Source organism: Colletotrichum destructivum, chromosome 7, assembly GCF_034447905.1.
Source record: "Colletotrichum destructivum chromosome 7, complete sequence".
NCBI lineage: Eukaryota > Fungi > Ascomycota > Sordariomycetes > Glomerellales > Glomerellaceae > Colletotrichum > Colletotrichum destructivum.
Window position 1 is genome coordinate 482,318 of NC_085902.1, and position 14,142 is coordinate 496,459.

The 14,142-nt window shown below is 59.2% G+C and overlaps 4 protein-coding genes across 4 annotated transcripts; 2 read left to right on the forward strand and 2 right to left on the reverse strand.

Annotated features, from left to right (window-relative positions):
• The first annotated feature begins 36 nt into the window (after window positions 1-36).
• CDEST_10680 (Putative PI31 proteasome regulator, proteasome inhibitor PI31) lies at window positions 37-1,608 on the forward strand. The gene is made up of 2 exons (XM_062926836.1): window positions 37-409; window positions 461-1,608. Exons 1-2 carry the CDS (start codon window positions 226-228, stop codon window positions 1,420-1,422), a joined length of 1,146 nt encoding a protein of 381 aa, XP_062782887.1. The 5' UTR covers window positions 37-225; the 3' UTR covers window positions 1,423-1,608.
• Window position 1,609: 1 nt separating this feature from the next.
• CDEST_10681 (Putative glycoside hydrolase, family 2, immunoglobulin-like beta-sandwich) lies at window positions 1,610-4,617 on the reverse strand. The gene is made up of 3 exons (XM_062926837.1): window positions 4,259-4,617; window positions 2,785-4,187; window positions 1,610-2,707 (listed from the first exon to the last, which is right to left on the reverse strand). The coding sequence occupies exons 1-3, from the start codon at window positions 4,387-4,389 to the stop codon at window positions 1,611-1,613; spliced, it is 2,631 nt and encodes an 876-aa protein (XP_062782888.1). The 5' UTR covers window positions 4,390-4,617; the 3' UTR covers window position 1,610.
• A 303-nt stretch (window positions 4,618-4,920) lies between these two features.
• On the reverse strand, window positions 4,921-7,429 carry CDEST_10682 (Putative peptidase S9, prolyl oligopeptidase, catalytic domain, six-bladed beta-propeller, TolB). Its single transcript, XM_062926838.1, has 3 exons — window positions 6,828-7,429; window positions 5,813-6,760; window positions 4,921-5,753 (listed from the first exon to the last, which is right to left on the reverse strand). The coding sequence occupies exons 1-3, from the start codon at window positions 7,317-7,319 to the stop codon at window positions 5,094-5,096; spliced, it is 2,100 nt and encodes a 699-aa protein (XP_062782889.1). The 5' UTR covers window positions 7,320-7,429; the 3' UTR covers window positions 4,921-5,093.
• Window positions 7,430-9,978: 2,549 nt separating this feature from the next.
• On the forward strand, window positions 9,979-13,382 carry CDEST_10683 (Putative peptidase S8/S53 domain, Fn3-like domain, peptidase S8, subtilisin, His-active; the record flags this gene model as incomplete). The annotated part of the gene is made up of 11 exons (XM_062926839.1): window positions 9,979-10,167; window positions 10,314-11,064; window positions 11,130-11,254; window positions 11,316-11,467; window positions 11,522-11,673; window positions 11,741-11,932; window positions 11,998-12,077; window positions 12,130-12,269; window positions 12,336-12,763; window positions 12,832-13,007; window positions 13,089-13,382. 11 exons carry the CDS (start codon window positions 9,979-9,981, stop codon window positions 13,380-13,382), a joined length of 2,679 nt encoding a protein of 892 aa, XP_062782890.1.
• Between the last annotated feature and the right edge of the window lie 760 nt (window positions 13,383-14,142).

Genomic DNA, 14,142 nt, shown 5'->3' on the forward strand with positions numbered 1-14,142 from the left:
GCAGAGCTTAGCTCGTTCCCCCGTTTTTTTCCACATCTCACTTCCAATCCCACCACTTCCATGTCGTCCAGCCCAACCTAACACCAGAGGACGAAGCCCGACACTCTCTAAGCCTCAGTCGCTGCCTACTTAAAGCCTTGCGTCTCTTCACAGGCACATTCTCAAAGACTTCATCTCTTCAACCACACGTCCAACCTCAACTTATCACTCCAACTAAACCTCACGATGGCGAATCCACTCACCCCGCAGTCCATACTGCAGCTAATGGCAGATGCACTGCCGACGCACCCCAAAGGCGATACCACCTCTGACATCAGCAGTGGCTATGAGCTGCCCGCCCTTCTCACTCATGCGTGCATGGCGTCTCTCAAGTTCCGCCTCATCGGCTTCGACGAGGAGAAGAGAATAGGTACGTCTACAAACACCATTAACCCTGCCCCCCATCTAACGCTCGCCGCAGAGGAAGAGGTTCAGAGTCTCGCCCCGCGACTACCCGCCTCGTGGAACGCTGGCTACGGCTCCCTCCGTTTCGTATACGCCCACAAGCAATCCTCAATGACCTCCATCATCCGCACCAGTAAAGTGGGCGGCAAAGTCGAGATTAGCGGGCTCGCCGTTGGCCACGACGTCATCCACAGATTCGAGATCACGACAAAGGACTTTGTCAATAACTCCAAGCTGCCCCTGCGTATCACACTTGCTGAAGACGGCACCGAGGACAGGAGTGACCTGGTCCAGAAGCTCAAGGATGCATTTGTATCCGAGTCCGCACTTGAAAAGCTCATCGACCAGTTTAAAACCAGCATCGTCCAGAAGCTTATCCCGAAGCTGCAAATCGAAGGTTATGAAGAGTCCCCCGACGACCGGGACGCCGCCGAGGGCGCACAACGTGAAGGACGCGCTCAAGCCGGTCGTCCCGGACGGCCGATGCCTGGTGACCTCCCTGATCCAGCCCGACCGTACCCTATCAACGACCCTCTCGCCCAACCTCCAAGGCGACCCATCCCCGCTGGGGACTTCCCTCCGCCCGATTTCGAGGACGAGTACGAGATCAACCGACCACCCAGACCCCTGGGCATCCCCGGTCGATCTCCCTACAACATTGGCCACGATGACCTGAACCCGCCCGGTCTGGGACCCCACGACCCCCTTCGACCTCACTTTATCGGCGGCGGTGGCTTGCCTCGTCCTGGGGGCGGAGGTGGAATGCATCCAACATTTGACGACCCCCTTTTCGGCGGCCAGGGCGGCCAGGGTGGTGAGCATGATCCGCAAGCACCCCCGGGAGCTCGGTGGGACCCTATTGGCCCGGGAGGCCTGCCGCGGCACGGCGGCGGCGGACGAGGAAGAGGAAACCCGTTCGGAGGCCCGGGCGGCTTCGGCGGCGGTTTCGGTGGCGGTTTCGGCGGTGACATTATCTGATCGTCGTGGTCTTGATGGCCATAGCCGCTCCTTCGCAGAAGACTGAAGAGGAAGGGAAATTGTCTCCATAGTTGTAATCTCACGCCGTAATGAAGAATGAAACCCCAGTATGAACCAAGAGTCGCATTCCCAAATCTTGTATAAGTGACGATCTACACCGCACACAGACGCAAGTAAACAAGCTCTATCTAGCCAGACAGCCCCAGCGACGCCTCTGGTGCCCCCAGGTACGTCCACCTCAGCTTCTCGACATCGATGCCATCCACATACACGACCCTCTCCTCGCCCGGCACGACGTCGAACCCGTTGTCGCTCAGCTTCATCCCCCGCTCCTCCTGGATCACGAACCCCTTCACCGGCTTCTCCGCAGAGACAACCAACCGGCCCTCTCCCGCAGAGCGTACCCTCACCCCGCGGTCCGAGAACTCGAGATACTTCAGCGGCTGCGGCCACGCCGTGTCCTCGGCCACGACCACCCCGTCCACGGCCAGCGTCACGTGGATGACGAACGGGTCGTCCTCCTCCGGACGAAACGGCACGCTCGTGTCCCTCCCCACAGAGTCGCCGCCGACGGTCTGCTTCTCCACGACGTCCGTCGTCGCGTTCGCCTCCGCCACGACCCTCTTCTCGATCCGCCCCCTCACCTCGCTCCCCATCCCGATGGAGATGAACCGCACCACCAGGTCTCCCTCGACGGCGTCGGCGCGCCCACTCGCGACCCAGACCTCAAAATCGGCGGCAGGCCCAGCCCCGAGCGTCGGGTCGGCGTGGCACTTTGTCCACTCGTCGACGCGCCGCCGCACGCCGACGTCGAGCGTCCTCAGCGCCCTCGCGATAGCGTAGAACGCCGGCTTCGGCACGAGCCAGTAGTCCACGACAGCCCAGCTCACCGTCGGCCAGCAGTCGTTGAGCTGCCACACCAGCGCGCCGCCGCAACCCCTAGCTGCCCCGGTGCCGCTGCCGCTGCCGCTGCCCCAGTCGCGGCGCCAGGCCTTATAGGTGAAGGACATGGCCTCGGCCTGCATCAGCTGGGTGAGGTGGGTGAAGCGGGGCAGGTCGTAGGCGATGGGGAGGTTCTCGGCGATGTAGGTCATCATGCGGTGCTCGTGGTCGTAGGCCTTGTTGCGGAAGTCGAGGGTCATGGAGCCGGGCCGGTGCTGAGAAGGGCTGGTGAGCATGGCGGTCGTCGTGGAGAGGTGCGGGTAGCCCTCCATGCCGAATTCGGAGACGAAGCGGCCGGTCAGGAGGTGGGCGTCTTGGTATTTGTTCATGGCGCCGTGCCAGACTGGGATGGACAGCGTCAGCTTTCCCCCCTTTTATCCTCTCGAGACGAACGTGATGAATGGTAGGTAATAGACTCACTGTTCCATTGGTGAATATCGCCGACTGTCGGGTCAGCCGTGGGCTTCCCATCGCCCCAGGGGCTACTCGGGTGGTACACCGTGTGCGGGCTCTCCTGCTCGACGATCTTTGGCAGCAGATTCTCGTACAGGTACCTCGCTGGGAAGCTCGACCCGAGCCACGACTGCGGGTCCTTGTCCTCGTCGAACCTGTACTCGAGCTGGTACTTCTCCTGCACCTGGTAGTCCTCGTTGTTGCCCGCCCAGATGACGATGCTCGGGTGCCCCCTCAGCCGCCTCAGGTTCTGACGCGCCTCCTGCTCAACGCTCGCCAGGAACGAAGGATACGCCGGGTAGCTGCCGCAGGCGAAGCAGAAGTCGTGCCACACCATGACGCCCAGCTCGTCGCACGCGTCCATGAGCGCGTCGGCCTCGTACACGCCGCCGCCCCAGATGCGCAGCATGTTCTGGTTCGAGGCGGCCATGAGCCCCGCCCAGGCGCGGTAGCGCGCGGGCTCGATGGAGGCGTGGAAGCTGTCGGCTGGAATCCAGCAAGAGCCGCCGGCGAAGACGTCGACGTTGTTGATGCGGAAGTAGAAGGACTTTCCGAGGGCGTCGGGTTCTTGGATTAGCTCGGCGCGGCGGAAGCCCGTCCTTTTGGTCTGACAGGCGAGGGGCGTGCCGGAAGGGTCGTGAAGGGTAGCCGTGATGGTGTAGAGGGTCTGGGGGCCGGTGTTCAGGGGGTACCAGAGCTTGGGGTTCTCAAGACGGAAGTCCGTCTGAGCTGTTCCGTCCTCGGCCACGTGCAGGTCCCTTTCGAAGACGACTTCGTCGTCGAGGGTGAACTTTACAGATACCTTGGCCGCGCCGGAGCCCGCAGTATTGACAATAACCTGGCCGGACGCCAACTTCAGATCCGCGTCAACCTCGCTCCTTACCCAGACATCCTCCAGACGAGCGACGTAGTGCTCCAGGAACACGGGCTTCCAGACGCCGGCCGTGACCAAAATTGGGCCCCAGTCCCAGCCCCAGTGGTACTGCGCCTTGCGCACGGGAATCCGACCCGGCTCCGTCTGGCGTGCGATGAACCGGTGCTCGTGCGCGTGCTCCTCTAGGAGCTGCCTGCCACGGAGCAGCGCCGAGTCGAAGACGATCTCCAGGACGTTCTCGCCGCCGTCGCCACGCTTCAGGAGTCTCGAGACCCCGACGCGGTGCGAAAGGAACATGTTGTCCGACCTGAGGATCTCGGTCCCGTTGAGGGTGACCTTGGCGAAAGTATCCAGGCCCTCGAAGACGAGGTCCGTCACGCTGCCGGGGGCGTCCGAGAAACCCGCCGGAGTTGCGAAGGACGCGCGGTAGACCCATGTCTTTTCCGCGACCCATTGCACGGCGAGTTCGTTCATGTCAAGAAACGGGTCGGGTATCCTTTTACCCCCACACGGGTTGTTAGTCGTCTCGACGCCTGATGGGTGTATTGCGCGGACTGTCTGGCTCACTTGTCGTTGGCCAGGAGGTCCACGTGGACTTGGCTGGGGATTTTGGGCACGGGGAGCCACGAGGTCTCGGAGGTATCGCCCTCTTGTTTAAATGTCCAGCCGCTGCTGAGCTCATGCCGGAGTAGAGCCATCTTTGGCTAGGTATGTACTGCTCACAAGGTCAAAACTAATATACGGAAGAACCTCTTGAGTGGTGCTTGTTTCGAGCTCATGTACGATCGGTATCGGAAGACGTTTATATACACACACATGAAGAGGAACCACAAAACACACGATGTGCCCTCTCCGCTCACCGGGCGCCAAGGCAGCGGTTGACCGGGTCGTCGTCTCCCTCCGGACACCCCGCATTTTGAGGAGCTTCCCACGACGACTCGCTGTGTAAACAGCCGATCGGCATTGCAAGGCGCTCTCGGGCACAACACCGCCCGCATGGATTTCAGGAGTGGTCGAATCAGAGACCCGTGTGTATCCCGGTTTTGGCAGAATGAGGGCACCGGGGTAGCACGGAGGTTTGAATGTCGGTCCATCATCCATGGATGATTGGGGGGCATATCCACTTTAGAGGTTTGGCACGGGGATTTGAAGGTCCGAACTGATGAAATGGGGTTTCGGGCTTATTTGTTCCCGGATCAAAAGCCATTTACTAGAGCACTCCTTAATGAGAAAGGGAACAGACACCAGACGATATGGCTGATTGAACGAGCCCAAATGAATTGTTTTTCGTGGCATTTTCGTCTCCCACATCCTGTGGCGGGTTGACAAGGCCCGAGTAGATCTGCGATGCTCAAAAGACAGAATAGGCAAGCCATCACTTTTACGTCTCGAAACGAGACACTCAGTCTCTCCTCACAACGGTTGTCTCTCCAGCGTACCTGGCCATCCAGTCAAAGACAGTCTGGTGCCAGAGGATCGAGTTCTCCGGGTTCAGCACCCAGTGACATTCGTCACTAAACGTCAGAAAACGGCTCTTGACCCCCTGGCACTGCAGCGTGTTGAACGCGGCGATGCCCTCCGTTATGGGACACCTGTAGTCCTTCTCGCTGTGGATCACGAGCGTCGGCGGCGCGTGCCTCCAGTTCCGGAGGAGCTCCGGCCGCGCCGGGTTCCACCTCTCGAGCTCCTCGGCGTTTCTCCAGATAAAAGGCGGGCCGCCAAAGTCGGGCCCACCGTCAACGAGGTCGCTCTGGATCATAAAGGCGGGGAGGTTGAAGATGCCGTCGTGCCAGATGGCGCAGGAGAAGCGGCGGATTAGGTCGTGGCCCATCATCCACGAGATCATGTAACCGCCGTACGAGGCGCCGGCGACGATGGCCCGAGCGTGGTCGAGGTAGGGAACCTGTTGGAGGTGGTCCATCAGTGCGACGAGGTCTTGGTACGGCGCGCCGCCCCAGGACCGGTAGATGCGGGCCGTGAAGTCGGAGCCGTATCCGGTGCTGCCGGCGATGTTGGGGGCGATGAGGACGTAGCCCTTTTGGGCCCAAAGGGCCATGTTCCACTGCGGGAGGCACGAGTCAGTCAGAAGGAGAGCGAGGGGTGGAAGATGGACCGGCTTACCCTGGTTGACCACGAGTCCAACCAAGAGGCCTCCGGCCCGCCGTGAGGCAAGAGAACCCAGGGGTACTTCTTCGTCTTGTCAAAGTTGGTTGGCTTGATGATGAAGGAGTGGACGACGGCGTCATCTGCACCTTCGTACCAAAACTCGGAAATCATGCTATGGGACAATCCGTACTTGGCGCCGTGTCTCGTGGCCGACGAGACCACCGTTGGTGCCGTGTTCAGCGAGACATCTATGACCTGCCACAAGCTGCTGTCCACGATGCTGTTGCTCGTCACGAGAATCTTGTCATGACTGCCCTCCTTTAGGGGGTAAACAGCCGTGACAACGCCAGTCTGCACGAGTGGCGACGCCTCGGCGCCGTGCCTCAGCTCAAGATGCGACAACTTGACCCGTCCGCAGTCCTCGGTTAACAAAAAGATGGCGTCCGAGCTTCCCGCAAACTCGAAGCCCCGCGGAGGCAGACGTGGGCCTTTGCCAAAGACCATCTTGTGCACATCGTACGCGCCAAAAGAGGCGGTATACCCGATGTATAGCCTGGCGTCGGCGAAGGTGCTGTAGGACGCATGCAAAAAGGCGATCTTGGAGCCGTCGGGTGAGCAGCGCACGTTGGTATAGTAAGCCTTTGACTCGGAGATTCCCATGACGATGGGCCGCGGCTTGACGTCGGCGGCGGCAGCAAAGGAGCGGAGGGGAACGTAGTAGACGTGTGAGATGCCGACCTGTTCTGGCGAGAGACCTGTGTCCTCGGCGATGAAGGCGATGCCCTTTTCGCTGATGTCGAAGCTGGCGGCCGGATCGGCCACATCGTACATGCCCCAGGGGGCCTCGAGGCGGGTGTCCTTGATCGCGTTCTGCAGTTCCCCTGCGACCCCCCATTTGCCGTGGGCATTGACGAGGGTCGAGTACCAGAGGGCGTGCTTGTGCGACTTATAAAGCGTGTTCCACTGGCACATGGTGTCAGTCAGGTTCCGTCGACCTCCAGGCAAGTGGCGAGCAGCGGGTGCAACTTACAATCCTCACATGGTAGTCGTCAAAAATGCGGCCGGTAGACGTCTTCTCCTCGGCCTCGTCGTTGAACAGGGAGCCATCCGGACCGACCAATCCCGCAACAACAAAGGCAACACTGCCATCGGCGAGTGCTTTGACTTTGAGAGCGCTGAGTGGCGCATCGTACTCGGCGGCGACGTAATGCTCATCGGCCAGGTCGGCGGCATTGGCGATCCAGATCTGAGTGGTACCTTTGTTGCCCGACTTTAGATAGATAACATGGCTCGCGGTCCCGGGCACCCACAGCGCATCGTGGACGTTTCCGTCGTCGGTGAGCTGGTCGGAGGCGCCGGTCTCGACGTGCATGACGCGGACCTCGTTGAGCGTCTTCTTGTCCTCGAAGCTGTGGGTCGACTGGGTGTAGAGGATGAGAGTGCCGTCCGGGCTCGGGACAGCGGCGCCGCGGCGGGGGGCGCTGAGGAGCACCTCGGGGGTGAATTCCTTGGCCACGCGCATTTTGGCGGGGCGGACGGCGGGCGGACGGCAGGCGGACGGGATGTGATGAGAATCAGGTGACAGCAGTCGAAACGGCGGCTGCTGAAGGAAAGATGAGAAGAATCCAAATGGGTGTCACAATGATTGGGTTTCGGAGGAAACAGCCGTGGTAGAAAAGCACAGTGATCCTCGACTCTCTGGCAGAGAGAGGTACGAATCCTGCTGACGTAGGCAGGTCTAGAGGACGCGACAGCACCTAGAAGCTACCTACTATGAGATTACCTGGACTACCTACCTTAGGTAGGTAGGTAGGTATGGAGGAAGATAGGTAGAGGCGATAACCTTAGGCCCCTGACCTGCCCCCTTGGGACGCGACAAGCATCCTTCCCAACTCAGGAAAGGGTGGTGCAAACCCGCCGGTGCGCGCAGGCAGCAGCGCAGTGAGCTCTGTCTGTTCTTCTTATTCGTGTTCCATGTCCTGTCATCCACGCGGCGCTCTGGTTGCCGGATGAGTCAGCATTATTAGGTGCTCTGATGTACCTATGTAGGTGGAGCCGTTCTGTAGTGGACGTACAGGCACCTGGCACCTAACAGTGAAGTGTAAGTCAAGTTGATTCTTCAACTCCGTACTATTCTTACCAGCAGAATTCTGTACTTCAACCAGCTTCGTCCTGTCGCTTCGCAAGTTAGTGTTGCATACGGTACCATGATTCGATATGGCAAAATCGAATAAGGAATGCTGGTTACGTATGGGTCACTGCATGCCAACTGCCCCCTCCTGGACTGGCCACCTTGGATCCAGGGTGGACAGTGATGTGTGAGCAAGCTTGGTCCGACGACAAAAGAAAACAGAAAATGCGGTTTTCAGGTGGTATGCATCGAGACATCTTGTCTAGATATAACTCGGACTGCTCAGATATACTGTCACACAATGTCCACAGGAATGCGCGAGTGGAGTCTAAACACAGATGGACCAAATCGGAACACTCCACCAGCTCTGATCCAGAGAAACGCCGCCGTGGTCGGCTGCGATACGCCGGCCAGCATGCCCGGGAAGCGGCTGAAGGGACATCGCATCCCGGCAGCATGCTGGGGATCACCACATCGGCCGTCTACTTCCTGGTTTGGCGAAGACCGCACGATAAGACGGGGGGGATCACTGTCTCTCCCTCGGGCCTTATTAACCCGGCCCTCTGGCCAAGACTCCAACTGCTACTCTCCGCACCTTCATCAAGTCACATCGGCCGTCGACGCAATCGTCAAAGAAAACGGAACGATTTCAGTCTCCAGCAGTATGCATGAGTTCCTTTTCATTTGTGATTTAATCAAACAGCTGTAGTTTCCTAGCGCTTTAAAGCCTCGATCAGGTGGTGCTTCCGTGTTGATAGCTGCCCCGATCCCTGCTCATGCACCGGCGACCCCACACCACACACTACCCTGTGCACAGGCCGCCGCCTAACCCGTAGCGCTTGCTACCTTACACGGGTCCATATCTCCACTGTATAAGGGGAGATAGAGCGAATTCCGTTCTAGAATCAGACTCACCCCGTTACTGACATAATCGCAAAACGGCCTGTCTCCCTTAATCCGGGTTGACTTTCAATAGGTATCCCTAGAAGGCATCGATGCCGGGGGACTGACTGACTGACTGCAGATGGTGTGAAAAACAACCAAAGCTCGGGTTTGATTGTCGGCTCCCGAGCAAGTACTGAAGCAGGCCGTACCTTGCCCTCCCAGTCACTGTTACCGACACCGTCGCCGTCGCCGTCACCGGTATCATCTGCCTTGTGTAAGGAGATAGCCACCCTTCGTCGGCCAAGATGCGCGAATATCTTCATCGCCAAGCTCGTACATTTGCCGATTGGGCCCCTTCGACCTGCCCCTGGTACCTGCATGCAACGACATGACTTGTGGCTCATCTCGGGCCATGGCCAATTTCACCATGCATTCTATCTCGTGTGAGGGGAGATTCGGACGGCCAGCTCGGCATGCTCAATGGCCATGCTCGCAGCTCCAAGCGGACATATCACCTCTCTGGTCCTCTCTGCCTCTCCTGCCTTTTTCATCTCCCACCTCTTCTGCTTCATCCGCCTCCATTGTTCTACACCTCCTAGGAAATGCCTGCCAATGGTGGTCCCCCGACTGTTCGCTCCGGCATCGTCCGGTCTTCTCGACTTCAGTCCCTGCCAAGTAGCCTATTCACCTTGTTCCTGCGCCCTACCGCCTGGATACGAACAATGCTCCGTCTTGACAACCAGGGTCCATGTCCGCCCCGCCCTCCACGAGAGCAGAGTCGTCTCACGATGCAGGCTCCGCCGCTTACTAGCGTAAATCTAATCTAATCTGATCGTCTGATAATCAAAAATGGATCGTTGCAGCCGAAGCGCGAGGGACCGAGGGCACCCCGTCGTGCGAACCTCCTAACGCGGAAGCCGGGCTCGTCGGTAGCCGTAACGCACCATACCACCCTGGCACTTCTGTTGCTCCATCGCTGCTCCGGTCGCGTAGCATTGCTTCGTTCCGAGGGCCAAGCCGGTCCTCGGTGATGAGGCCACCTCTTCAGGCGCTTTTCCGAGGACTGTGACGCCTCTATAAAGGGGGGCGTCGTGGCCGCCGCAAAGCAAGACACGAGAGAAAGAAACCATGAGGAGCGATACTATTGCATTACACTCTCTACGCGATGGTCTGCTTCAGCTCTCCCCTGTCGGTGCTCGCTGCGGTCCTGGCCCTGTCTGGCTCGGCACTGGCCCAGCTCGAGGGTACTGGCCTCGACCGGACGAACGTCACCTTCCCCGGCTCAAAGACCCGTTATGTGGTTGAGTTCTCCGAGGCCGGTTCGGCCAAGTTCAGGAAGCGCGATGGGACACCTGTAAGTTTCTCACTCCTGGCATACATATTGCCCTTCTATGGCTTTCGTGCTGGGAACGGCTGCCTCTTTCACGGTGCCAGAGCCGCGTTGCACGACCAGCAAGCAGGAGAAGCACTAACACGACGCTTCGCTCCCGCCATGTATAGAATACCGAGGAATTCTACGAGGCCGTCAAGCTCACTAACGTCACGGCCGTGCCTGCGCTGAACTTCACCTCGGAGCTTTTCCACGGCGCATCGTTCGACGTGCTAAACGAGACCGCGCAGTCCATCGAGGAGATTGAGACCCTCGACGTAGTCAAGAAGGTATGGCCCGTTGGAATCGTCTACGCGCCCAAGCCTGAAGACACCGGCAAAGGCCCCGACGTGTACAAGTGGGACCCCCACGTCCTCACCCGAGTCAACGACGCCCAGAAGCTTGGCTACGACGGCAGCGATGTCATCATCGCCGTTATCGACAGTGGCATCGACTACACCCATCCCGACCTCGGCGGCCAGTTCGGCGCGGGCTTCAAGGTCGAGTCCGGCTGGGACTTTGTCGGGGACGCCTACAGCGTCGACGAGCCCAACGTGCTGTACCCCGACAACGACCCCAAGGACTGCCTCGGCCACGGCACCCACGTGGCCGGCATCATCGCCAGCGGCAACAAGGACCTGCCCGGCGTCGCGCCCAATGCACGCCTCCGCGCCTACAAGGTCTTTGGCTGCGGCGACGGCGTCACGCTCGACGTCATCGGTCAGGCCTTCCTCAAGGCGTTCGAGGACGGCGCCGACATCATCACCGCCTCGCTCGGCTCCGACAACGGCTTCACCGAAGACATGGTCGCCTCCATCATCACAAAAATCACCGAGCAGGGCACCTTCGTTTCGGCCGCCGCTGGCAACTCTGGCATCCGAGGTAGGTCGCGATAGATGGAAATCCAGAACTGAATGAGGGGGAGGGGTTTACTAACACCAAAATAGGACCGTTCCTGACGAGCAACCTCGCCAACGCCTATGGAAGTCTCACTGTCGGTAGCGTTCAACATACCCAGAAGCCCGTTTACAAGGTCGTGGCCAAGTCTAGCAGCGGCGAGTCGCGCGATATCGTGAGGAGTCCCTGCCGTGTTCTTCTTATGTTTTGGAATCCCTCTTTAACATGGCTTCCAGTACTATGTCAGTGATAACCAAGTTCAATGGGACAGGAGTGGAACATACAAGGCCTACCTCCCTCCCGTGGGCCGTGATTGGGATGTTTGTTGGGAATGGGACGTCCCCGCGCCGGCCGGTGGTATCCCCGAAAACGATATCCTAGTCCTCCCGTGAGTTGCCCCTGTTCACAATGAAGACTCGGCGACTGACCTTTCCTACTCAAGTCGAGGAAATTCTTTTGTTTGTCCCGACATGTGGCAGCTCATGGACTCGGTCTTGATCGGACAAGTCAAGTGGGTGTTCTACTACAACTACCCCAACATTAGCTACGAGCACCCGGAGCGTGCCGTATACCGTGATGACCAGCCCATTGGATGTGAGTCTTAGGCATCTTCAACCTGAATGCGATCGCTTTTGCAGATTGCGACGCTAACGACCCGAAGTCGCCGCGATCAACTACGAAGACGGCATCTGGCTCGAGGAGCAGGACGAGGCTGGCCACAGCATCGAGTTTGAGTTCGAGTACAACCCCGCCGCCGCTTTTGCGATCGATGACGGGGCAGCTGCCATCAACGAGTTCAGCTCTTGGGGCTCGACGCTCAACGGTCGTTTGAAGCCCGAGATTTCCGCTCCTGGTCAGACATGTACCCATGATCCGTATTCGGCCAGGCATACTGACAAGTCCTTTTCACACCAACAGGCGGTCGTATTTTGTCGACTTACCTGACCAACAGTGGCAGCTGGGCCGTCTTCTCCGGCACCAGCATGGCCACCCCTTACGTGAGTCAATGAGAGCCTCTCACGGAAGAGTGCACCAGTCTAACCATGTCAGATCGCCGGCGTTGCCGCACTTTTCTACCAGTCGGTTGGTGGGCGGTCACGTCTTTGCAGCAACCCGGCCGAGGTCGCCCACCGCCGCATCGTGGCAAGCGGGTCGTCCGTCAACCACTGGAACGGGACGGCAGTCCCAGCGTAAGTCTTCGACCCCTTGCCCATCTCCAGTCACATCGTCGGTACTGATCACTGACATCTCACCAGCGCTCTCGCTCAGCAGGGTGCCGGTCTGGTCGACGCCCTCAAGGTCGTCACGTTCGACACCTCCATCTCCCCCGCCAACATCAACCTCAACGACACCATGTTCTTCGCGGGGAAGCACACGATCACGGTCAAGAATAGGGGCAACACGTCGGTGACGTACAGCATCGGGCACGAGGCCGCCAGCACCGTACGCTCCCGGGAGTACGGGGATGCGTGGATCTCCTATGACCCCATCCTCAAGACCGACGAAGGCTTGGCGGGTGTCAAGTTCTCCGCCACGGAGCTCAAGGTCCCGGCCGGGGGACGCGCGTCGTTCGACGTCGAGTTCACCGAGCCCGACGACGTCGAGCCGGGCGTGCTTGCCATGTACGGCGGCAGCATCCACATTGTTGGATCGAACGGCGAGGCCGTGAAGACGACCTACTTCGGTATGTGATCGACACCACCGTGAAAAAGCTTGGCGAGTGGCAGAGTACACTGACGACGTGACGCGCAGGTATCAAGGGCTCGCTGTACGATGCCGAAATCTGGGAGACTCACCGCGGTGTCCCCGTCTTCTTCGGGCAGGCCGGCTACGGTGACGTATTCGAGGACGGCAGAGAGTTTGTGTCGCCGGCCATGCCCGACCTATACTTCAACGCCCTGTGGTCGACCAGAGAGATGAGCTTCGATGTAAGCCTACCCCCTCGTCATCATTGTTGTTCTGATCGGATGCTGATACCTTCCCTCCAGATCGTCACCCCGGACTAGCAGTCCTCGGACTGGGTGTACCCACCCGTCGCCGGCAAGAACAAGCACGTCGGCTTCACCATATACTTTGAGCCGTGGTTGCAGTCGTGGATCCCCTTCCCCGTGACATACCTGACGCGCGCCATCGGGACGTTCTGGCTCTCCATCAGCAACGAGCTCGTGGGCGGGGCGACGCTGGCCGCCGGCGAGTACCGGATCCTCAGCCGCGCGCTGAAGACGTACGGAAAGCACGAGGAGGCGGAGGACTGGCAGTTTAGGCTGTCACCCATCTTCAAGGTCGTCGAGCCTTCTGCTTAGACGGTGCGCCGGCCGAAACAGTGGGTTTCATGCCCCCAAGTCGACTCAGGGCGAAAGCGGTGCGGGCATACGGTGTGTAGAGGAAGTGACATGTCATGAAATCGAGAAGTTGACAAAACACGTCCCCCTCCCCGATCCACAGGTCATAGGCCATAGGCCACAAGCATCCTTGGTATCTTGACCTGGTGATTTCCTTGCGCATGATTGTTTGTCACCAAAATCGAGCGGCTTTGCAAAAAGATGCCCATCCCGAGTCCCTCCTGGGCTGATACACGCCGTTATATCCGCTCTGAGTTGTCGTCATTGTGGTCGTGTGCATGCAGCTTATCGGTTGCCTCGATTCGATTAGTCTCAAGGTACGTAAGTTGTTTAGAATGGGGAGTCCAGAAACGACAAAGAATCGGTAATACATTTGCCAAGCGGTACGTACCTCGACACGCGGGCCCCCGGTCGCTCCCCCGGCGAAAGGCTTAGCTAAGCCAAGACTTTTCGTCTTGCTGCTAAGTGGGTCTGGTTCCCGGAGGGAAACCGGACGGCCAACGGGAGAGTGGCCGACGAGGAAGTGCTCCACACTTCTTTTTCTCCCCCCAACGGACGGGGTTTACTCTCCCGTTTGGTTACTTCAGGGCGCATGTCCGAAGAAGTCGACAGTCGGCTGCCAGAACACACTCAAAGTCATGCCATTTCCGGGGATTCGCGCTCCTGCGGTTTCGTTTGATACGGGACACCACCGTGGAGCAACCCCCCGTGTGACCCCCAC

Bases quoted from the DNA above. Each gene is read 5' to 3' on its own strand.
- CDEST_10680 (XM_062926836.1), top strand. From the start codon at position 226: ATGGCGAATCCACTCACCCCGCAGTCCATACTGCAGCTAATGGCAGAT. The intron at 410-460 runs GTACGTCTACAA...CGCTCGCCGCAG, and splicing joins CGACGAGGAGAAGAGAATAG to AGGAAGAGGTTCAGAGTCTC.
- CDEST_10681 (XM_062926837.1), bottom strand. From the start codon at position 4,389: ATGGCTCTACTCCGGCATGAGCTCAGCAGCGGCTGGACATTTAAACAA. The intron at 4,188-4,258 runs GTGAGCCAGACA...TGGGGGTAAAAG, and splicing joins GACCTCCTGGCCAACGACAA to GATACCCGACCCGTTTCTTG. The intron at 2,708-2,784 runs GTGAGTCTATTA...TGTCCATCCCAG, and splicing joins CGATATTCACCAATGGAACA to TCTGGCACGGCGCCATGAAC.
- CDEST_10682 (XM_062926838.1), bottom strand. From the start codon at position 7,319: ATGCGCGTGGCCAAGGAATTCACCCCCGAGGTGCTCCTCAGCGCCCCC. The intron at 6,761-6,827 runs GTAAGTTGCACC...ACCATGTGCCAG, and splicing joins ACGACTACCATGTGAGGATT to TGGAACACGCTTTATAAGTC. The intron at 5,754-5,812 runs GTAAGCCGGTCC...TGCCTCCCGCAG, and splicing joins TGGACTCGTGGTCAACCAGG to TGGAACATGGCCCTTTGGGC.